At 39.4% G+C, this 25,159-nt stretch overlaps 2 protein-coding genes across 2 annotated transcripts; both read right to left on the bottom strand.

The window, feature by feature from the left end:
- Nucleotides 1-1,269: 1,269 nt before the first annotated feature.
- LOC113024000 (uncharacterized) lies at nt 1,270-5,734 on the bottom strand. The gene is made up of 7 exons (XM_026170544.2): nt 5,583-5,734; nt 4,691-4,813; nt 4,370-4,511; nt 4,133-4,241; nt 3,414-3,504; nt 2,962-3,147; nt 1,270-1,421 (listed from the first exon to the last, which is right to left on the bottom strand). The coding sequence occupies exons 1-7, from the start codon at nt 5,617-5,619 to the stop codon at nt 1,294-1,296; spliced, it is 816 nt and encodes a 271-aa protein (XP_026026329.1). The 5' UTR covers nt 5,620-5,734; the 3' UTR covers nt 1,270-1,293.
- A 4,999-nt stretch (nt 5,735-10,733) lies between these two features.
- Nucleotides 10,734-25,055, bottom strand: pik3r6a (phosphoinositide-3-kinase, regulatory subunit 6a). Its single transcript, XM_026170552.2, has 6 exons — nt 24,131-25,055; nt 18,157-18,277; nt 15,507-15,580; nt 14,698-14,812; nt 13,069-13,139; nt 10,734-12,601 (listed from the first exon to the last, which is right to left on the bottom strand). Exons 1-6 carry the CDS (start codon nt 24,297-24,299, stop codon nt 12,489-12,491), a joined length of 663 nt encoding a protein of 220 aa, XP_026026337.1. The 5' UTR covers nt 24,300-25,055; the 3' UTR covers nt 10,734-12,488.
- Between the last annotated feature and the right edge of the window lie 104 nt (nt 25,056-25,159).

Raw genomic sequence — 25,159 nt, forward strand, 5'->3', positions numbered from 1 at the left:
AACTTTTCATTAATCAATTCATTAATATTTTATTACAAAGTAATTTTTATCAAGAACACAAAAAAAAAAACAATTCTTACAATCTGAAGAATAAAGTGAAAGACTTCATGGCTTGTTTTAGTGTGAATTTTTGCATTAAAAAGTGCTTACCAGTCAAAATACAGCAATTTGTTCAGTAAAATATAGTTTTATTTCTATGTATGTTTTTTAAAATGCCTTCAGATAGAAAATGTTTAATAAGGCATGTGTAAAGTAATTATCTGGGTAAATGCTACAGAGCTAAGAAACATTTAGGTCCACAACCCCAATTTCCTAAATATACAGGCTATTATGTATTTATTATGTTTGCTTTTTTTTCCATTCTAGCACTGCAAACAATTTTATATTCTCTGAAAAGAGCTTATAATGTTGTTGGTGTCATTCTAGGAAAAGGCTAGCTTTATTGACTTTTTATAACAGAACATACACAATGATCCTGTCTGCCAGTTCTGGCTCAGTGGATCACCACACCTAAGATGCCACACCACGCCTATTTATCCTTTCCATTACTTAATTTCAGCTACTGCAGTGCTATAAAAACCTAATTCAGACTGTCACGGGAAATAAAACTCACCTAGTCTCTTAACATTTATAACAATTAGCGTGGGGCAGTTTGTGCCGGCTGATTGTTATAGATGCTGTCATTACCTGTATGTCAGTTCTGCAGCTGCTTTTAGTCTCCAAACTTTGTGCTGTTTTCAGTGCTTTATAGCTCATTTCTAATGAATGAATGCAAATCTATGTGCAAAAATATTCAGAGCCTTCGCACACCTGGATTTCTGAACTTAATTCCAATATTTCTGGTGGATCTGGCTTTGTTTTCAGTAAATTGGAGTCCCTAAAATGCATTTTAAATGCATAATTAAATTCATATTTAAGTTCTTTATGGACCCTATTTCATAATGCTACCAGCACTATGCTTTACTATGTCTGGGGAAACAGGCCAGGTGGTTTTATCAGTTTTGTCCTGTAAAAATAAATGATTGAGTGTACTTTGATAAGGAAAAGCCAATTTTACCAGTTTAAGACTATAAAACAAAAGAAAGTGCACATAAATAAGATGTCTGAACACTTTTTCAAGCAATTCCACACATTTGTCTAGGTAACCAGTATCTGACGCTCATAATCTTTTATTTCTAGTTTCACTGCATTCCTCCCTCTTTTTAGTGGATAACTTTGCCCCTCCCACTCCCAACCTCTGCAAATTTACTAAAAAGAAATGCATCAAAATGCAGGTGATAAAGTTTTAATTTGTCAGCCTTTCAGCACCTTCTCTTTTAAAAGGTCCAAGATGACCTGCCTCTCTTGGCTCTCAAGCTCAAATCTCCGCTCCCTCTCTTTTCTCTCAGCTCCCAGACGTTCTCTCTCCAGAGCGATCTTACCTGAAAACGTGAAGTGAAAATGGATATCAGCACAATGGCAGCTTGACAATCTTCATAAAATTCTTTTCAGATAAGTTTTAGAGGGTATTGTTTTCAGTTGAGTGGTATTCTTTTTATTAGTATAGACACTAGTATTTTTTTGTTGGTTTTTTTGGCAGGGATAGCTCAGTAGGTAGAGTGGTCGCCCCCATGATTGGAAGGTTGGGGATTCGAATCCACTGAACGGCTACCCTGATGTACCCCTGAGCAAGGTACCGTCCCTACACACTGCTCCCCGGTGCGCCTGCTTAGTGGCTGCCCACTGCTTCACTGAGTGAATGGGTCAAATGCGGAGGAGTAATTTCCCCACGGGGATCAATAAAGTATACATTATTATCATTATTCATGCACACTTGCATTTTAAACATCACATAAAAACCTAAGCATGATGCTTCAGTTCTGCTGAAGTTCAGAATAAGCATCAGTCTGGGGGAAAAAAAAGTTGATTTAAGTGGCTTTGAATCTGGCATGGCAGACAGGATGGTCTCTGTACTTCAAGAAATCCCCTGGGATTTTGCAACACAACCATCTCTAGGGTTTACGGAGAATGGCCAAAAAAGACAAAACATCCAGTGAAAGCAGTTTTCGGTGGGAGAAAATATGTCCCTGATGTCATTAACTCAATAGTAATTCAAGTAACATGTCAAGTAATTCAAATAACCACTCATTACAACCAAGGTATGCAGAAGAGCATCTCTGAATGCACAACACATCAAACCATAAAGCAGATGGGCTACAGAAGCAGAAGACCACACTGGATGCCACTCCTTTGGCTACAAAATCTGAGACTACAGTTTTGGTCACAAAACTCACCAAACTCAACAAAACTATAAAGAAGATTGGAAAAATGTTGCCTGATCATTTAAGTGTTGATTTCTGCGATGGTAGAACCAGAATTTGGCGTAAAAAACATGAAAGCATGGATCCACCCTGTTTTGTATCAGTGGTTCGGGATGGTAATGTTAATAGTGTGGGGGCATGTTGTCTTGGCACATGTTGCTCCCCTTAGTAGCATCTAGTATCGTTTAAATATCACAGGCTACTTATTAGTGACAATGCCCAGTGAACAGAAGATTTGCGTCATATAGGGTCAGCCGACAAATCTGCAGCAACTGTGTGATGATTTCATCTCAACAGACCCATATCTATGAGGAATGTTTCCTTGTTTAAAGTAATCCGCACATAATTAAAGCTGTTCCAAAGGCACAAGGGCATTCAACCCAGTACTAGCAAAGTGTACCTAATTAAGTGCCCACTGAGTATTCTCATGCCTGGGCTACTGGAAATAAGAAATGAGTGGGAACAATTAAGCACATGTGAAACTAATGAGGGTGAGGCTGGCAAAAATTTAATAAATAAATAAATAACACTGAACTATAAAGGCTTACTAGACATGAAGACATAGACAGGGGAATAGAGAAAACAGCAACTAAGATAACTATAAGTATGAAGGTGATAACAAAACCAGCAGATATTACAAGGACTATGGCAAAAATCATACTTCTCTGAATCTCCAGTTCCTCACGGCGCAAGGCGAGCTCTTCTTCTCGAAGCCGCTGCTCCGCCTCTGAGCGTTTCTCCAAGAAGCTGAGAATCTCAGAGTAGGTCTGGCAGCAGCACTGGCAGGGCCGCTTGGCTGTGGGTGCTGCTGACAGCTCTGTCATTTCCTCACGCTCTTCTTCTTGTTCTGTAATTAAATGAAAATTCAGGCTACTGTTCCTAAAGCTACCATAGCAGAAATAGAAAAATTTGATCTTTTTTTTTTAAAGGGTCTTTACCTTGAATCACAATTTTAACTGAAAAATCCTGGTGATTTAATGAGCGATAACCACGACACTCTGTAAACTGTCTTTCCCAGCTGTTATGACACTAAGATTTAGACATTAAACAGCATCTGTGACACCAGTGTGGATGGTTACACATCCTTTGCCCCTGTGTTTCGAATCTGCTCACCTGCAGTGGTTGTTTGCGGGATTGTGATGTTGGGTTTGTCCTGTTCTGGTAGAGTTAGTTCTTCTGCGACTCGATTTCTCCGCTCTTCATCCTAAGAAATATAAGGGAGAGATCTGTTCAACAACAAAGAATACATACATTTTACTCAATGTCTTTGCTTACTTTATGATTGTGAATATGATCCTTTGGGTAAAAATGCTGCAACAAATGACTTGAGCTTGATTGTGCTACATGTAGTGATTTTTAGCTGCTTCCTTATTTCCTAGATGTTTGATTTGAGAGATTTTTATGCCAGATGCCCTTCCTTTGTGACTTGTAATTCTGGGTATAAGCTAAACTATGAGCAGCAAAATAGGCAGATCGTTGCAGAGAATGTTAAAGTGTTTTCATTCTTAATGTTCCCATTAATCTGGTCAGCCATATTTCCATAAATCTGTAACTGTATAGAAAAAAAGTGAAATACTGTAACTTAAGTGATTTATCTACCCCTCTAAAGCAACCCTCTGAGGTCTATGTTGTAAAAAAGGGAAAAAAAATCACATTTTCTTCCACAGAAGAAAGCACCTTTCTCAAAAATACAGGGTTGCAGTAGGGTTGGGATTATGGTTATCACTTATGATGACTTAGGCCTTATTAAAAAAGGCATTTTTTACACTAGCATTGTAGTACACATACACATGCTCCTCTCTCTCTGCTGACACAATAATAATACTACTCACCTGGTACTTTGTGCCATCATTGCTGACTATGAGTCCCTTCTCAGCTTCCAGCTCCAAAACTTCATGGAGCAGATCCTCCTTCTGGGCATACAATCTCTCTGTTCCAAACCTGAGTAAAGGAAAAGCACACACGTGTGCTCAAACTAAAACTTGCTAGTAAAGCCAGTAGTGTACATCATGCATACGGTGCAAAGATTTCTTTACTCCTGGCTTTGGCATTGTGTTGACTGAACCAACCTGCGTAGGCTGGGAAAGTCTTGTTTCTTGTAGTAGTCTAGCAGCAGCATGGTTCTCTCCCTACATCTCCTGGCATCCACCTCAAAGTTTTCCTCTTGGAGGGCAGCAGTGATAATCTCGCCCACGCGTGCCCAAATCCGTCCTGAAATCAATCAGTTCACACATTCATTAATGTATACAGGAGGTTTGTAATACCGACACATTTAACAACTTGAAGAAAATAAATTTATACAACTTTTTTTTCCCCCACCACACACATTTATCATGCAGAAAATGCAGTTGTCGGCATTCAAGCACAAGTCATTAAAAAAAAAGACAAACCTGGCTCTTTGGAGGCAAAGGGATTCTGTGCAATAACCTCTCGCAGAAGGATGATGTCATGGCGTGCTGAAAACCGCACCTGCCGCTTTCGTGGGGTTGTGGAAGGACAAGCGAGGGGGAAACCTTAAGATGGAAATAGAACAGAATAACTTTTCCAAAATAGTAGAAAAGAACATGCTGAAATACAGCAAGGTGTATTGGTGATCTGATATTCTTCATACACAGTGGGCTTAGTTAAGGTCCTCTTGACCTCTGACCTACTTGAAAATCAAACATGAATGTGACTCTGTGGCATTATAGTTCTCTTAATTTGCACGACACCTAAAAAATCTAGAGTAATCTTGAAAATCAAAGAAAAAAAAACCTGCACTTCCTGACGTAGACTTCCTGCGAAATATTAAACCGCATGTGTTTTGATTAAAATAGAATTAAAGTCTATTTGTTTATTTGTTTGGATTATTTTCCTTAATTCACTGTTACCTGTTTAATTGTGCAATTGCATGTTACTGCTTGTTAATGGAAAAGACATAACAAACCACGATGGAGAATAAACTGGGCCTTTGTATTGGAGAAGAGAGGTTAAATGGCAAAGGCAGTGTGCCAGTTGCAGAACTGCGATTTGACAGATGACAGCAACTCTGTGACTACACTGTCTCACACTGTGTACAAGCTGACAGTAGCCTGCAGCTACGACAGATTAATCAGAGAAGCGAGACAACCTGTAAAGCACTGATAGCGCCACTGTGGCTACAGCAAATTTAATGCCGAACCAAATGCGTAAGAGGAGGAGGAGCATCTCTGCACTAATCGAGAGCAGCAGCAAATGCTGTTTAGGAGATGTTATTTAAGTGGCTGAAAGGCGCGTTGGACGTGGAGGTGGAATGAATCTCACCGTTGTTGATCGGCACTTCCACCACTACCCGTTCCATGTTTCTGTTTGGTGCATCCGGGAACCGCCTGACGTGCACGGTACACGTCCACTCACCAGTACCGGTTCCCTACTGACGTGTAACTCAACTTGGCAGAGAATCACAATGTGGTACCGCTCTTCTTCTTTAGTTGCGCTTACTCTGTTTGACCGCAAGATGAAGCCAGAGGACAGCAGGTCGAATGCTGAAGTACGCGTATAGATGACTTCTGCTACTGATTTATCGGAACGTAGTAACAGCATATGGCTCCAGAGAGTACCAAGCGCTCAAAATAGATGATATTTATCAGCCGTGAGATATTGACAAGGGGTATTAATCATAGCCGGCCGAAGGTTGTATTGGCTGCCTCTATTATTAATAACAGACTAATTCTAATTCATGCAAAAATGCTTGTGCAACTGTCTCACAATTTTTTTTTACATTATAAAAAAATTATAATAAAAACAGTGTAGGCAGCAATAATTCATGTCTGCTGAAGGCAAGGTCATAATAACTCAAAAGATGCTTGTAGTGCTATTAGTGACTGTCATTACAATGCATTGTCCATCAAACTGTTTGTACTGTATCAACAGTTACAAACTGTCAAATGAAGCTTATATAACATTTGTTACATATAGTGAATCAAATTTCAAGTCAATTTTATATATGGTCCAAAATCACAAATCAAATTTCAAGTTTGAGGTAAACTTGTTCCTTCCCTCTATACTGATTTGCTCCTGCGTCTCTATTTCTGCTTCTTTTATGTCCTTATGTTATCCTTAGCATTTTAGAGTAACTCCTAGTTTCCAAAGTCATTATTTAAATGTGACCCAAAGGAGGTATCCATTTCAATAGGAATGTTTAATGCTAATGCAAAACAAAATCTTTCTATACATGTAACAATATGACCCAAGACAATTAACAGATCTACTTTATTAAATACATGTAAAACTATAAAATTGTACGATCGTAGGTGGAAGACATGATAAGCGCTGCAGGGAATCTATTAAAAACTAACACCATGTGTCACACGTTAAAGGCACGGCAACCTACACCTAAACAGCTATATGTAATATACTCCACACACATTAGCAATGCTCTAACAAACTATAAATACATGGCATTGTGTACAGTAATGTATTGTTAATTATAAAAACAGTATGCAAATACTGAGAGAAAAATAACCATCCATCTATCCATCCAGCCACTTCCTCCAGCTCATCCAGAGGGACACCGAGATGTTCCCAAGAGCCGAGAGATATAATTTCTCCTGCAAGTCCTGGGTGTACCCCAGGGCCTCCTCCTAGAAGGAATACCTCACCTAAATGGTAAATGGCCTGTATTTGTATAGCTCTTTACTTAGTCCCTAAGGACCCCAAAGCGCTTTACACGTTCAGTCATCCACCCATTCAAACACATTCACACACCGGTGATGGCAAGCTACATTGTAGCCACAGCTGCCCTGGGGTGCACTGACAGGCGAGGCTGGCGGACACTGGCGCCACCGGGCCCTCTGACCATCTAGGAGGTGTCCAGTAGCCATTCTAGTCAGATGTCTTAACCACTTCAGCTGGCTCCTTTCAATGTGGAGGAGCAGCATTTCAGCCACTCTTCAACAAAACTAATTTCTGCAACCTGTTTTTGTGACCTTACTATTTCAATCAATATATGTGACCCAATGACGCCAACAGAACCACATCATCTGCAAAAAGCAAAGATGAGACCCTCCAACAATTGGCTATGCCCAGGTATTCTATCCATAAAAACTATGCACAGATTCAGTGACAGGGCAGCCATGGTGGAGTCCAACACCCTCCAGAAATAAATCGAACTTACTGCCGGCAGTATGAACCAAGCTCTCGCAAAAGTTAAACAGGGACTGATTGGCCCATAACAACTGGCCAGACACCCCCCACAGGATAACCAGAGGGACCAGGTTGAATGCCTTCTCCAAGTCGACAAAGCACATGTAGACTGGTTGGGCACCCTCAAATGTCCTCAAGAGCAGCGGTCCCCCAACCCCTGGGCTGGTACTGGTCCGTGAGTCGTTTAGTACCAGGCCGCAAGAGTTGAGGCTTGGGTGTGAAATTTATGGCTTTCAGGGTTTTTGCTTTTATCGTTAACTCGGTTTACCTGGGTTTTTCCCCGTGTGTTATGAATAAATCTTCCTTTTTTGGTACCAGTACTGTTTTTATTTCCCTATATTTATCCGCGACACCTTAAAGGCCGGTCCATGAAAATATTTTTGTACATAAACCAGGGACCGCTGCTCAAGAGGATAAAGAGCTGGTTGTTTCTGCTGGATCAGAGGTTGACTAACAGGTATGCTCTCCTCTCCAGTACCCTGGGATAGACTTTCCCAGGGATGCTGACGAGTGTGATCCGCCTGTAGTTGGAGCACACCCTGCAGTCCTCCATCTTAAACAGGGAACCACCACTCCAGGCAGTTTTACAAACCAGTTGTTTTTAATATTTTTATGATGGACACAAAGACTCATGAAAAGCTCTCCATGGATCATTAATGAAAATGTTTTGTGGTGTTTATTTTGGTTGTTTTGTGCAGACTGCTCATGTATTGTGCATTTGTAATGTGGTTTCCAGTCTTGGTGTGACCAAGAAGAGGTGTAGACAGCAAGAGGCCACCATGACAGATTCTCGCAGCGATTAATCACATCAGGCCAGCGTTAACCTTCAATGTGGCTGTTGAATAAATTCACATACAAATAACCTTGCTGTAAAAGGACTAACGTATATGCAAGGACAGGCAGTCATATTTTGCAAAGAAAGCTCTTTATGGAGATTACAGTAGGAACCCTAAAATAAAACTACTGTATAATAACAATGCTGTAAATGCTACATGCTGTAAAGCTTTAATTCTCCGTAAAATATTTTACAGTAAGAAACTATAGGGCTGTAAATAACACTGTATACAAATATAAATATAGGCCATTTAACAAACATTGCAAATTCTTAGTATACCTAACATGCAAATAGAAAAAAACATGAATGAAAAACTAAGGAGTAAATATAGGTAAAGAAACTGCACTGCTTCGGTTAAGCTTTGTGGCCATATTTAGCATACCCTTTCCAAAAACCACAGGTAGACCTAATGGTGCTCACACACTCACGCTCTGTCATTGCTACTTGTGCAAGCAAAACCACACTAGCATGACATTGCTGCTGACATAATGTCAGGCAAGTAAACAGGGACCCAGACCTGGCAACCCGCTGCATTGCAATCATTTGATTATTTGGTTGAGGGAGTGTTTTGCAACCACATTAGGAGGTGTGGGGGACGGAAACAGAGGGAGTGTGTAGGGAGGGCTTAGGGGAATGAGTCAGAGTTGCTTTTTATAAACGACAGGAAATCAGTTTCCCATATTAGTTACTTTTGGAGAGCGTTAATTAAACATGGCAGCCTTCCAAGTAAAGGCGCTAACACTGCAAAAGCTGTCATTACCTCTGACTTATCGGGCCATTCCCTGACTGAAAGGAGATAACAGGTAATATGAACTGGAAACAATACATTAGTAGCTGGAAACAATATGCAATCTAACAGACACTGACTAACAGAGAAAAATGAATAATGTTATCACCAAACGCACATAACCTGTGTTTATACAGTACAAACCATCACCATGGTTATGCATATAAAAGAATATGACACAGTCAGGCTGTAGCAGCCTGTGTGCCAGCAGCTGGCATCCTTGGTGCTCAGATGTCAGTGGACTGTTAATTAGCCAGGACACACAGTGCTGGTCATGCTGGGATCAAAGAACTTTTCCAGTAAGTGTTTCAGGGAAAAGTGACCACCACAAGAACAACATGAGGAGTTTTTCCTTTTAGCACCAATCTGACAGCTTTTTAAAATGCCTCCTCGCAACTTTTCTTGCTCCATTTAATGACCATGCTTCTGCCTTTCACCCATTCTGTGTGTGTGTGTGTGTGTGTGTGTGTGTGTGTGTGTGTGTGTGTGTGTGTGTGTGTGTGTGTGTGTGTGTGTGTGTGTGTGTGTGTGCGAGTGTTTTGTTCAGTTTTAGCTATTTGTGTCTTTAAGCACTTTGTAACAAACAAGCCTCATAGAATGATGGAAAATATGCCTGGTGCTACGAGTAGAAATGAGACAGACACATTCTACTTTTCTCATCTGGTGTCTAAGTAAGAAATAAATCTAGAACAGTATAAGTGGTATTTGTAATTGTATGCAGAGGTTTCTTTGTGTGTGTGCGTGTGTGTGTGTGTGAACAAGCGACAGAGAGAGAGAGAGGAAGAGAAAGAAATTGTGGTATCCATGGCAGCAAGTGGGTTTCATTTCCTTTTTGCCCTTTTTATTCAGTGCTACTCATCTACGTCCTTGCAAAGTCACATGCATTACTGAACACTTCAGTCACTGTCAGGCTGCTTGACACTATAATATTCAAGGGCTGAATGTACACATTTAGATTCAGCAGGTGTTCTCGCCATCTTCTGTTCCTCCGAATCCAGCAAAGTTTGTTATCTAGCACGCCCTAATAAATGAGATGAATATGCTATTATAGTTTAGTATTGTTGCTGCAACTGTGCAATGACAGCTACTCTATAGTGCTCATTATGCCGAGGCACAGAAGCAAGAATATTTATATCACTCCACACAAAAATTTAGTCATTCTCTGTAATTCTCCCTTACAAACAGACACGTGCCATCTCTTCATACACACAGTATCTGTGCCCAAGGCCTCTGTGATTATGACATTTGAATGGCAGGCCTGCCCTTTTCAGGTGGTGCTCACTGAGAGCTGCCCTTGTGAGAAGTCACAGTGCTTCCACTATAGATGACTAACACCGAAGATGAGACCCCTCTCTAACTCTGTGCCCTCCCACTGCCTTTCTCCCGTCTTCTTCAGCTCCTCTGCTTTCAGCCACTTCAACCCTGCTTCTTAGATCATTTTCTCTCTGTGGCTCCCATCCTGTGAACTCTGCCTAACTCAAGACGTGATGTGGTCTCTTCCAAGAATTCTTCACAGAAATTCTTGGATACCCAGTCTGGACATGTAGCATTCATTTTCAGTTGGTGGGCTGCTTTTATGTCTAAATGTGAAAATTGAAATAGAATAAACATGACAGACGCTCAAAGTCTCAACACAGAAGAAATGAAGGTCTTTGCAGAGCAGAAAGCTTTATTTATCACTGTGCAGCTCAGTCATAGGAACCAACATAAAAGGCAATATCTGCATGAAAAGAAAGGCGGTATGATGATTTCTTTCCATGCGAATTTGTAAATTGGCCTACCTTTACTAACAAAAAGCTTTTGTTCTAGGAGATGGTTCACATCATCATTTCACTTCATATCTCGGAGAAAGAGAAAATGAAGCCTTCATCAGAGTATACTGTCTTCTCAAAAAACTTGCACAAACCTATATTATGGCTAAGTTTACTTGCTACATCATATTTTAATTTGGCTGTTAGAGACAGTATTTCAATAATCATTGAATCCTTTCTGGACTTTCATGACGCCATCAGACGTGGTTGCTGAGTGATACATGACCCGAGGCTCCATGACAGTGCTGAGACTGATCAAAGGACCCAATCACTCAAGTGAAGAGCCAGCTGTATCCATTTCAAAGTCTAGAAAAGAACTGAAAGCTTGTCGAAGAGACATCATTTAAACCAATTAGATAGATTTAGGGGTCTCAAACAGAATCTACTTTAGAGACATGTATCCTCAGCATATCTACATTTCAACTGAGTAAAACAATCTCATGTTTACTTAATCTCTGTTTTGTAGATGATCCGAAAGAGTGCGGGAGAGTTTCAGATGCTTTGGAAATCCAGAATATTGAAAAAAATAATGGAAGTGGCAATAGTAATTTTATTTCGTTCTCCGCCTGCCTTTCATGATAGCAATTGCCTTTGGATGTGTTACACTTTTGAAGTCTCATCTCTCTGATCCGTCCAACTTTCCTCACTGTTCCATTCTAAAGATGTGGGTTTCCATGGCGACAACTCCTCTTTGCAACACAAAGAGATGCAAGATAGCTTAATTGGTCACTACATCCATGAACTCCATGTCCTGTATATATGACTCATTATGCACTAAAGACCTTTATCTACAAGACCCCACGTCCTGAGAGTACAGTGGCATATGTACGGCTTTGTGTCTCGATATTGAACAACACTGCTGTCATCGATGTCAACTTGTTAGGGCTAGGTTTAGTCATTTTTGCCAAAATCTCAAACACCAATATGCGCTTTCCTTTTACCCAAACCTGTCTTGCCAAAAGCCACCCTCCTTGAGCCTGGCTAGCTTACCAATCATTTAAGAATAATAGAGAGAAATAGATGACTAACTCTTCCTTCACAAACCACCACTATTCAAAAGGTCATACCTATTTGGATCTAGAGTCAGATCACAGGCAACTTCATCCTGACAGAGCTCCCGATTAATGCCAGATTCATTATTGTAGTGTTCATAATGCAAATAACATTATAGCGGTGTCTAGAATCCTGCTGACTCATACACACATATTGAGGAGATGACAATAATCATAGTTCAGTGAAGCATCCTGATATAAACCTGTGGGCTATAGTAGTTTTTTTTTTCCACTTTTACTTTAAGAGAACGTGCTAACTTACTTACAATGACCAGGGTTAGGAGGTTTCTGTCCTTCAAACCCTATGTGAAAATGACAAATAGATACAAATACACTGGGTTGACCTGCAAAGCCAAGACACAGCTAATAAATTAATAATAAAATAAATATAGATGAAGTTGCTTCCTGAATTCCTGGGATGGATAGCTCACTACGCTGTCATTGCTCGACCCATGCTTTAAAGTCCTTCTTGGAGCTAAAAGTGGAAAAAGGAGTCCTGTGGAAGAGCACTGCAGAGGAGCGCTGTCATTTGGCTTTAGTCTACATGATGGAGCACGTAAAGCCACAGCACTCTTTCAGGAGGGTGAGTCCTGTCTTGGTGAGGGGCGAAGACGTCTGCTGAGCCCGGGTGGGTGCCCTTCTGGTTGGCATACCTGTAACACGGTACAGTGAACTGTGTTGTATTTATGTATTGCAAAAGACATCTACATCTGTGTGCACACATACATACACAGCAAGATCAATCACTGTATACTGTATAAATAAGTTCTGATAATTAATGCATTTATGGCAAAGATCATAAGTGCATATCCTGATGCATGCTTAATCAACCAACTAAGGAAATTCCTCAGAAACTGATTCTGTTCATCTGGAAGAAGCGAAACCCAAGTGACAGCAGAATGCAGGTTTCCCCAACTAGCTAAGACTGAAGAAGTCATTTGGACGAAACATTTCTCCCACTGAAAAATGCTGCATCCAGATGAACAGAATCTATTTTTTGGGAACATAAATACATACATTCTTCAGTCAGGTCTAAAGCACAGTCTCAGCACACCCATTTTCCATTTTATCAGTCGATACTTTCAAAAAAGACAACATTTCAGCTTTCATGACTGAATACCTGTCTTCTTCAGATTTCTTGGCAATTTGGACTTCAGAAAATCTGCCATTTCTTTATCTTCCTCTTTCTCCCTGTAAAAATGAATACACATGTAATACTACAATTACAAAGTAAAACACAAAAAAATGACAAAGCTGTTATGACCTAAATTTCCCCCTGTTCCAGGAATATTAAAAAGAAAATCTTTTCCACAGGTATTCTTTCATTATCCGAAGCATCCTTAAAAATCAAGAAGGCTGGTTTTTACTAAAGCAGAGAGATGAAACATCCTCCCCAGACACCCACTAAATAAGCGAGCTAATGCACCTCTGGCAGTTAAGATTTCCTGGCAAAGGTTTCTATACGCTTAGTGCATATTAGTGAATGTCGCAGTCTCATTTTGTGTTATTTGAATACAGCCCAAATGCAAATAAGTGTATATAACTTGGATACTTGCAGTGTTTATTGTATATGGATATATATCATATGTATTTAAAAGTGATATCTAATGAATTATATTCAGTTATATTAATATTAATGTCTCAAAGATAAAAACTCTCGGGTAAAGATCACAGAGAGATTTCTCCTGTGATAAACAGTCCTGATTTTATAAAAGTAAAGTAAAATAACAGAAGAGAGAGCTTTATATTTATGAGCATGGACAACGTGGCCTTGGGCGCTGTCACATGCATCCTCTCCTCTCTGCACCCATTAACGCACTGCCGTTCTCCTTCTTCGCGGCTCTCACCTTCCCAGCAGCCCTGCGGCTATTTCACAGCATGCCGTCAGCTGCCAGCAGAAAGCGCTGCTCAGACAAACTAACAGTGTTTTATACACTGTGAGATCAAACCTAGAAAACATGCTTATTATTCTACACGTGGTTGTCCACTCGCAGGCAACGTTAGATTTCAAGCTATGCAAATTAAATGTGAAATGTTTGAACCTGTGAGGATGAATATGCTACTCTGGTAGCAAATTCATCCTCACAGCAAAGCATCTGGGTCAACATTTTAAGATGCATTTATTTTCTATTGCTGCAAAATGGACAAACTGGAAGTCGATTACAGTAGATCTCAAAAACAACATGAACTATTTTGACCTATGGTAAGCCTGCTTTAAACTAATAAGCAATGATGATCCACTATGTGTCATTTCCACATCAGTTGGCTCATTAAACCTATTTCTTTCTTTCTTTCTTTTATTTTTTTTAAATCATCAGGAGCTCCCCTTGCAGAGCTCATTGATGCACCCTGACACATCTTTAATTGAAATGGCTCTCTGCTGTGTGCTCTGTGGGACCCTCTCTGGCAGCAACGCGCCTGAGGAAACATTCAACTTTTTTCATGGGGAGCAAAAGAACTCCTTTGTGGAGACATGCATATTTTGGATGCTGAACTGAGAGAAAAATTTATCAGCATTAGTGACTACTGAGGAGGTGCGAATCTGTGGCTTATCAGTCATTATGAAGATTTTAAGGAGGGATGAAAGATGAAAAAAAAACATATCAAGCTTTTTTCCCTGCATCTACTTCCATGTGATCTGCATATGCATTTGGACTGCATTTTTAATGATTCACTCAGATTTCACGTGTGGAAGTGACCAAAGAACTCCAGTCTAGGCCATCTGTAAATCACTGAGATGAAAGCACACCTGAGACGTTCAAATTCAACATCATCCACGAGGAAATCTCTGGTCTCTACCAGCTTTTGGATCTGCTGTAGCAGCTCTTCCTCCTTCTGCCGGTCATCATTGGACTTGTCATTATCTGGAATAGCACGAAAGAAGACGACATCAGGACTATGTCCCACATTAGCTACTTTGAGTAATATGTTACTGTTTGTGCACGCAGATGAATGAACAGCTAACTATAATAACGCACATGCAAAAATTTTGATTGATCCTTCAGTTGACTTCAATCATTTATAGTTAAGAGTTAAAATGAAACCTATGGAAAAAGCAAGTCAGTATAAAGGCCAGAAGCAAAGGAAACACTTTATCAAGATCTTTAAAACAATGCACCTAACATTGGTTGAGTTCTTGATCAACCATCAGTGGCTACGTTATTTATTGTAAATTGTTTGCTTCATCTGTTAATAAAAAACAGCACTGCAGAGCAGGTTTGGAGAGTCGGATAAGATGTCCATAATTATTTTTGCATCCCTGTTGTTTACTTCCACTTGTTTATGCTAAGCCATAATAAAACTTTTAGATAAAGCATGAATATTAGAAATTTCCTGTCCAGCTGTTTGCCCTGGCTCTTTATGCTAACGTAGCTAAGCACTTGCTGGCTTCAGCTCCAAATGTGTGGTAGTGGAATTGATCTACTCATTCTGTTCTTGGCAACAGAGTGAACAAACCTATTCCCCAATATGTCATCATGATTTTGTTTGTTTGTTTGTTTGTTTGTTTGTTTGTTTTGGTCCAATAGCAGCAATCATGAACACCCAAAGGACTTCTACCTGGTATGGACACTAATTTGTGAAGCTCCTTCTTCAGACGAGTAATCTCTTTGCAGAGCTGAATGTCATCCATCCTGTTCAGGCATGATGGCGTAAAAGAAACACATGCACACATAAACAGAAAAAGAGCACTTATGTAAGCACTGCAGATGATGAAAATCACAGCACTTTTTACACTACATGTTCCAACATTACTTGTCAGTAACATATTTTGTTTTTACTAAAGGCTTTTTCTTGTTTTTTTCACATACATATTGCTTCATCCATATATATTGTTAAACAGAATTCATGGTCAGTAGTTTGCCAGGGTATAATGGTTAGGGTTATATTATTTAAAGACAAACCCACTTAAAGAGCTTATTAGACAAATACAGTTCTCATGTAGCCTGGGATAAAGACTAGTGACTCAGAGAATTGATTAATTCAGTCAGAGAAAGGCTTACTAATGGGACTTTACATCATCATTTAGCAGCAAACAGGTATTTGAAACTGATAGTGTCTCTGGAGTAAAAGCAAGCACTCAGTGCAAAATCCTCCAGGCTCTCCAGAGTTTGTGCATAAACCTTCATCCTGCCCCTGAATGTTCATGATGTTCAGCAAGGCCATTACCATCATTACCATCAGCAAGGAGTCATCGTTTGTAATTACCATCTCACTGGGAAATGAGATAATGACCTCATCAAGACATATGGACTTCTTAAGCAACCATTTTCTGTCATGGCAAAAAATAAAAAGAACTGTGCCTGCTGAACAAAAAACCAAAAACATCTTCACCATACACGAAGCACTACTGAATCCCTGGTTGCCATGTCAATAAAATGAGAAAGAGAAATAGGAAAAAAATGAAATTCAAACAGAGAAAGCTTGTTATTGATCTTATATTTAACAAAGGAGGTGACACAATCTTTCTGAGCAGAAATCCCTGAAGCAGGTCTGAGCCAGATAGCCGTTCTCTGTTTCAGTGACCCTTCACAGAATCAGTGTGAGTGGATCATTACTGATAGTGAAGAGGGATGGAAGCCCCTCCGTGCCTTGCTTGTCAAGCAAGAGGCCATCGCATGAACTCTGTATCCTATGAACAGACTTTTATTACAAACCACACACATACACACAGAAAAGGCTACACACACATTCATACATATTACACACATTCATCACTGTCAATAGAAAAAGAGACTCAACGCCACACTTGTCTACCTGTTATGTCAGATCCCATCCTTACATGAGCATCTGATAAAATGGCCAATGGCCAAGAGATGGCGATTTGGAATGGAAACGTAACTTATTAGACAAATAAATAAATAAATAAATAAATCCTGGTATTTGTTTGCATGAGGACCCCTGAAAAAATCTGCTTCAGATTGCTACTCTAGTCTACATGTCCTCCTTATCCACTCTTTCGGTCTTTCAGTCTCCCATTTTTCCATTCGCTTGACTCTTGCTTGCTACTCCACACACGTCACTCCTCGCATTCCCCCTGCCATCTGAGCAGGGCAATTGCCTATCTTCCAGAGGAGTATATGAATAAATATCCATGTATTAGCCAGCTTTGTGGAAGCTGCAGTGGAGCCATTGAAATTGTAATGGGGGTAGTTTAGGGTGTAGCTGATGGGAATTACAGACAAAAAAATTAGAGGAATTATGCCTGAGGTTTTATTTCTGAAACGTGTCCTAAATGATTACACTGCTCTTAATAGGGAAAGCATCACTGCAAATATTATAGGTTGTTTAATTTTTGCACTCATTAAAAACTCTGAATCCTTTATCTTCTTCAGATTTACTACAGAATCTACAAGTTGCCCTCCAGGACTGATGAAGAAAATCAAAAAATTGATTTCAAATAACATTGAGGTGCATTTGAAGCATCTACACTAAAAATGTACACAGTCATCAAGTTTCAAAACTGACTTCTACAAATCTAATTTAAAATTCTAGTACATCCTAGTAAGTAAATTCATGCCACTCGATCAATCAGTTAATTTTTTTAGCAACATTTGAAGGGTAAGTTTGGATAGATTGCCATGGAAATTTGGTTTTAAAATGTTTATGCATCAGCAAAAATAGGCCCTAGATTACAAATGCATGTTAACGTAATATTAGCATGATAACAAAGTGTCAACATCACGCTCAAAGGCAATCCTAACCACATCTCAGGCAGACCATTTTCAAAGATGTGCAGCTTCTGAAAAGAGCCCAAGATGGATATTTACACTCATGCACCACTGTGCAACCTTCTTGCTCTTATTTTTCTGCTTTGCAGAATACAGAAAGTGCACATTCTTGAATAAGTGACTGCTCTCGGTGCAAATTGTGGCACGATGTACAAAACAAAAAGTATATAAATAACTTTACATCGTCCTCTTTTTTATAGGCTTACCATTATACTCAGTGTAATTATCTATTAGATGTAGATTTAAAAAAAGACCCTACTTGTCAATTGTAAGGTTCGATTTCTCATTTTTACACACCTAGTGGTAAAGATTTAACAATAACACAGTTGGATCTCAATTTTTCATGCATTAATTTTACCTTCTGTTGTGCAATTTTAAGCATAATAATACTGACAAAATAAATCATCTGCCAGCTCAACTAAAATCTAACAAGCAATGAATTTTCACACCCACAGCAAACAATGATTTTAAGTCCTCACATGTATCTGAGCTCTGACTCTCTCCTAACCAGGACATCCCTGATCCTCTCAATCTTAAAGAGCTCCCCCTCGATGTCATCCACGGTGATGGTGGAGTCTGCCATGGACACCACGTCGTCCTCTGAAAGAGAGACAGCGAGAGACTTAGTCTTTCTGAACGTTGGACAAAAGACCACACACTGGAAAAAAATACAACATTCCTAACAAGGCATTTAGATTATAGACTCTTCAGTAGGTTAAAACAAGCCACACACAGATTAGTGATGTGTGCACACTTTTGAAGATGATCTACTGTGGCATTTCAGAACCATAACGCATATGAATTTGCATTTTAAACTGTATAAACAGCTGCAGCAGAAACTGCTGCTAGATGAGCAGAAGAGCAGAGTGTCACAGCCAAATTACCATGTGTCAGCAGCTGGCACAACTTGCATGGCTGTCGCCCCCACACACACATAACTGCATACACACAAACACTTTAATTGCATGATGCGTTGGGCCAGGAAGTAAGGCAGTAAAGCTGTCAACCCCTTCCACTGCAGTTTTGTTTACACTGCCATGTTGTGCTGTACAAAGTCTCTAACTGCCTGTCACAATGCATAAAGAAAAAAAAAACATTCTATTCCATGTTGTTATATTTAATGTTTATTAGTAATATTTCACATCATTTTTTAATTTTGCAGTTGCCTGCTTTTAGAATTTCCACATGTGCTGTTCATAAATAAAATTTACAATCTGTGGTATGTGACTATGTGATATCCTTGTTTTGCATAGACTAGAATACACGTACAACATTTAATACTTTTGTGTGTGCTGTGCTTTAAAGACATTTAATAATTAACTGCTGGCCGCAAAATAACTTACAATGAACGCTAATAGGAAGGAACAATGAAACAATTCTCAAATTATTTTTACAACATGCTGAATTTGTGGCATGTTGTAGCACAGAGATCCTTGATAACTTCCAACAAAAGCCTGATGGCTGATATATAAATAAAAAATAAATAAAGCACGGCTGTGAGGAAAAACACTTTAAGGGTGTTTATTTTGCATAGTTTGCCCACCAGAGGGCATTCTGTAACTTCCTTGCTGGCCACGCTTGTGGAAATGTAAACATAACAACCAGTTGGTCTGAGTAAATGGTCTGTAGCGCTTTACTTGGTCCTAAGGACCCCAAAGCGCTTTACACTATACACAATCATCCACCCACTGGTGATGGCAAGCTACAGTGTAGCCACAGCCACCCTGGGGCGCACTGACAGAGGCGAGGCTGCCGGACACTGGGGCCACCGGGCCCTCTGACCACCACCAGTAGGCATCGGGCGAAGTGTCTTGCCCAAGGACACAACGGCCGACGCTGTGGGAGCTGGGGCTCGAACCGGCAACCTTCCGATTACAAGACGAACGCCCAACTCTTGAGCCACGATCGCCCCATAGCCACGATTGCCCCCAGTAAAGTCGCAGAGCTCTACCATTTTATTGGCACTTGTTGTGACAATAAAACAAGTTAATTTTTGAATTGCACTGTTATAATATCTTAGCAAGGAGTCATATTCAGTATCTTATTATTACTCCTATCCTATTCCAGTGTTTTTATAAACATATAATAAATATAATAATAAAGGTTATCTTATAACTAACATAATAAATGTTGGATTTCAGGTGTCTGAAAGAAATAAGAAGTAATTGGCCAACATATCAGCTTGTTAAATCACCAAATATCAGTACAGGTATCAGTCTAAATAATCTGACATCTGTCAGGCTCTAGATTTATCATAAGAAATCAACTGTTAAAACATTAACCCACAATAAAAAATTGCAAAACTTGCTGAAAATAGACACAATCTGTCCCAAAGCATCCAGAAAATTTTGTGTGGTACAAAAAGACAGTACTTCATTGAGAGCAGCTGCTGTACACTGTGAGCAGCAGAAGCAGCTTCACTGAACTCAACCAATAAGCAGCTGCTAATTCAAACATTAAACTGCAACAAATTTCTATCAAAACATTTATTTTAGCATGTAGATCAGAAAACACAGGGAAAAACCTAATACAAATCGAAGCTGACCTTTTTAAAAGTAGATGGCTGAAGACCGACAATGACAGCTACTGTGACTTTATAACTGAAACAGGTCACCTCTTGTCTTGAGTTGTTCCTTTTATCAGTGTAGCGGTGCTGGACACCTGTCACTTCCCTGCAGCGAGCAGCCTTACATTATGGGCTGAGAGGAACACAGCCAGGGAGATACCACTTCTGACAGTCTGTCCCTGTTACCTCCCGAGGTCATTAAAGTCTTTCTATATACACACCATCACTCAGTGGAGCTTTATTATGGAATCTCTATTCAAGCCTTAATTAGCCCTGGGGTGGAGCAGAGCTGTCTAGGTTCAAAGTGCAGTAAAAACACTTATTCTGCACTAGTCTGACAAAAAAGCAGAATAGAAATTCAAACTCCAGGGTGACTTCAGGGTAAAATCATTAACCATACTTCACGATAACTGCAGGTTTACATGGACTCACATTGCTATGAAAGATTAGCTTGTTTTGTTTTGTTTTTTGCTGCATAAGAGACATCTGTGCGACATCACAGATGTGCGACTGGTCTTTTGTGTTTCAATATAATCATTTTTTCCCCCAGCAATTTGGTTCTACTGTCTTACTTAAAAACTGTAAAAACTAGAAATTTGTGTCATGAGGTTTCAAGAAAAGCATTTTGACCTTTGAGCCAGTGTGCTTTCTCACTTTATTTCCAACTATAGAGAATAGGAACTACTCTGACTGTCTATGGAGCCAGTAGGCAATTAGCTCAGCTTATAGCTAACACTTGAAGCGCAGGGAAATCAGTGTTTAACTGAAGCAATCTGTTTCAGTCTCTTTACCTGCTGTGCCAACTGTGCTCTTCTTGTTATCAAAATTACAGACATGAAATGTCTGCAGTAAAAAGGTGACAATGGATTGTAAAAAAATTAAGTTAAGTGTTCAACCTGTTTTTTCATCTTTTTGACATGGTCACAGCAGCGTGTGCATTTTTCCAAACATTTAGTGAGGCCATTAGCTTTAAGTTAGAAAGCTTTATTGTGGCATGATCGGAGGACTTCACACTTAGTTTTGGGGGTTTAGGTTTCAGTTAGGTGTAGGTAAGTGTTCAGTTTTGGTTCTTAGATGGGATATATAAGGTTTAGATATGGGGATTAAAAAGTGTGTTATTATGGCATAGAGGCAAGTGAAAGAAAAACAAAATAGTCGCTAACAGGACACAGCAGAGTATTTAATCAGCTGGTCACCTGGGTTTTACATAAATGAAATTCACTACTCTGCTGAACTTTCAGAAATCTACACTCCTACCTTGAGAGCTTCCCAGTCTCTCAGTCATTTTCAAACACTGTTTAAAACCTACTTATTCTCACTCTCTTTCAATTCTAGTTGAACAGGGCACTCTGACTTGTATTAACACAGCCTTATTTACTTTATTTGATCATTTTTAGTGTATATTTACTGTTGATGTAGTGATGTATGAATACAGTACAGCACTTTGGTCAGCTGACATTATTTTAAAATAAGCTACAAAAATAAAACTGACTTGTCACAAAAAGACATTGCAGCCACTTTGAAGATAAATATTACAGACAATTCACTACATGTATGCCTACTCTGGTGTTGGCCAGAGGGGCCGATGGCGCGATATGGCAGCCTCGCTTCTGTCAGTCTGCCCCAGGGCAGCTGTGGCTACAACTGTAGCTTGCCTCCACCAGTGTGTGAATGTGAGAGTGAATGAATAGTGGAATTGTACAGCGCTTTGAGGTTCTCGAAAAGCGCTATATAAATGCAATCCATTATTATTATTATTATTATTATTATTATTACTCAAAAACTCGCTGAAGCTTCTTTTTTAAACACGATTATGGATTTTCCTATCTGGGTTAAACACTATAATGTGTCCTGATGTCGTGGAAAACTCTTGGGTTGCTTTTGTAGTGTGCTTTGGGTCATTATCCATTTGCACTGTGAAGTGTGTCCAGTTAGTTTAGCAGCATTTGGACAAATCTGAGCAGAGAGTATAGCCCTGCACACTTCAGAAATCATCCTGTTACTTCTGTCAGGAGTCACATCATCAAAAAACACTCGTAACCTGATCCCACTGGCGTTACAAGCCCAAGCCATAACACTGCCTCCACCATGTTTGACAGATGATGCGGTATACTTTGGATCAAAGACGTACTTTTCTTTTTGCATCATTATAGTGCAAAAAAGGACTTCTTTTCAGAACTGCACAGTGTCTTTTACATTTTTTCCTGACAAAACCTAATTTGGTCTTCCTGTTCTCATATATAAGCAGTGGTGTGCACCTCGTTGTAAACCCTCTGTATTTCCATTTGTGATCGTGGGCCTTTACAATGGTACGTCCACCTGTTGACTTGGTTAAATGTTGTGAAGTTTTTTTTCTCAACCATGGAAATTTCTCTGTCACTATGAATAAGGATTTTCCCATCTGTTTTTAACACTGTATCGTATCCTGAGGTCAGATCTATTATTACATGGGTTGTTAACAAGTCAAATGCACTTTGAATTATATCAGTAGACACAATATGCTCTGCTGCAAAGGCTCTCTAAGACAAGTAATTTTGCCACTGAGCAGTTATGACTCATCACTCGACTTCCTTTACACCTTCTCTCCGTTCTCTCACTCTCACTGCTAGTGTTTCTCATCTGCCTTTGCTTCGCCTCACTCTGTATCTCTCCTACTCTGCCCTGCCCTTCTTTTCATCTAAACCCCTAAAGATGTGAATTAAATTATGAGCTCAGTTTTACTCTTTTCTTTGACTCCAACTTTCTCTCTTACACTGCCCTGATACGTTCTATGCCTAATGAGGCAAACCATCATACTGACAGACAGATCAGCCTGATTAGAGACCCCAAGGCAAACACAGAGGAGAGAGGGGTGGGAAAATCATTTAGTTTAGAGGAAAAACATAGAGGGCTTAACAGAGAGTCTGCAATAAAAAAAGACATTACAATAAAAAAATAAAAATAAAAACAGAAATGCTGCTAATTAACAGTTAAAGTCACTTTTCTTGAAAATAAATTTTCACTTGCCTTTTTTTCCATTCATTATTTGAGTACTAGACTGTTATTCAGACAAATCAAGTCACTGGGCATTATTAATGATTATTAAAAATTGAATTAATGTCATAATGAGGCATAAATGAGTTATCTTTTTAGTTACTAATAGATGATGCCAGCGTCCTGCCAAGACCCACATGTGGGCTATTATTCCTTATTTGAATAGCTGGTCTCTAAGTAACCTCACCTTACTTTTAATTAAGCAAGGAAACAAACAGGCACACACACACACACACACACACACACACACACACACACACACACACACACACACACACACACACACACACACACTGCCACTCAATAGACACCTGTGGATTCTTGACATTTTCTGAGCTGCAGCTTGTTCTGCTACTGGATAAATACATTGATCTGATCTATCAGTGCTGAAAACACTCCCAATTAATTGTTAGGGCCTATTATTGTGTGTTTTACAAATTTACCCATATATTTAGATTACATAGTTGTATAAACACAAGAAATGAACTTTACATAATGCATGTTTGTTAAACGAGGAACGTATGCTAATAAGCGCAAAATGATATAAATATATTCAAAGACAATGCTGTTTTTTAATATGCTCGATACATTAAATTATTACATTTAATCTGTTTTTTTCCTTTTGTGTGTGTACAAAGCTAATGAGGTCACCACAAGTTCACCGAACAGTTAAGACAGGAGATACTATTTGTAGCAATGCAATGCTAATGAGAACATTTCACACTAAAACCAGAATGCACAGAATTTAGTAATGCTGCAGTAAACTCAAAACACATACACACTTAAGACGTCATTTAAACGTGACTGACATTATCGAAAAGTAATTATAAACCAGCAATTGTTTACTAGATAACCTGCTTTGTGGGTGTCTCTGCTCCATTCAGTGCGCTCCAGTGAACCGTACTGATGCTTCTTATCCATCGGTCCAACAGCTGCTCCTCTATTCTCTGTGCTTCCAATCGCAGAGGCTGGGGAACAGCAAAGACAGCTACAGGGGAGGGTCTCGCAGTTGTTGTGCTTCATTAAGTCATCGCCAGTCAGTCAACAACCTGCTGAGGCAGAGACAGCGAGATGCTTCAGTGATCTCCACCCGCTCCGACAGGTGACGTGTGTGTGCGCGTTTGCAGCCTGCTAGTGTTACTACCTGGTCAACGCAAACGCGGATTGATAGCAAATAAATAGCGTCATCTGGTGGCACGTCACAGTGGGTTTATCATTGAAACAATCGATATGTGATTGAAGCCCAGACTTTTAGATTAAATTAAATGTTTTAGGAATTACAACAGTTCCCATAAATAGTTCTCCATTTTCAGAGGCTCAGAATTAATTGGACAAGCAAACATACTTTCAAGTGCATGGATCATTTTTATTTCTTTATTTATTTCCTGGTCATTAATTCCAAAAATCAGTTATGCTTATGTTATGTCTTCTGCTAAATTCTTATTTGGTCTTCCTGTTCTTGGGTATGATTAGTGGTTTTCACCTTGTTGTGAACCCTGTTGTTTATTTCCATGAAGGCATTCATTCGTGAATGAAGGCGTCTCTTGACTGTAATGATGATGATGATGATGATACACCTACCTTCTCCTCGTCTTGAGTTTTTTTTTTAGATGTTATGAAGTCTTTTTTCTTAACCATGGAAATAATTCATCATTTCAGCTGCCTTTTGTGGTCTTTCAGGTTGTTTGGTGTTGCTGAACTGGTCATTGCAGCTTTTTTTTCAGCTTTAGTGGCGACAATCTTCGCTTTCCCAAAGGTTCTCTTTGGAACTGATATTTAAAACTAGAAAGTGCATTTTCTGAAGAAACTGCAGTGTGAATGCTTGAATCTGAATGTATGCACTGAAATGAATTAATTGCTGAATTTTGAGTTAAAAATATTGA

The sequence above is a fragment of the Astatotilapia calliptera genome, chromosome 6, assembly GCF_964374335.1.
Source record: "Astatotilapia calliptera chromosome 6, fAstCal68.1, whole genome shotgun sequence".
Classification (NCBI taxonomy): Eukaryota; Metazoa; Chordata; class Actinopteri; order Cichliformes; family Cichlidae; genus Astatotilapia; species Astatotilapia calliptera.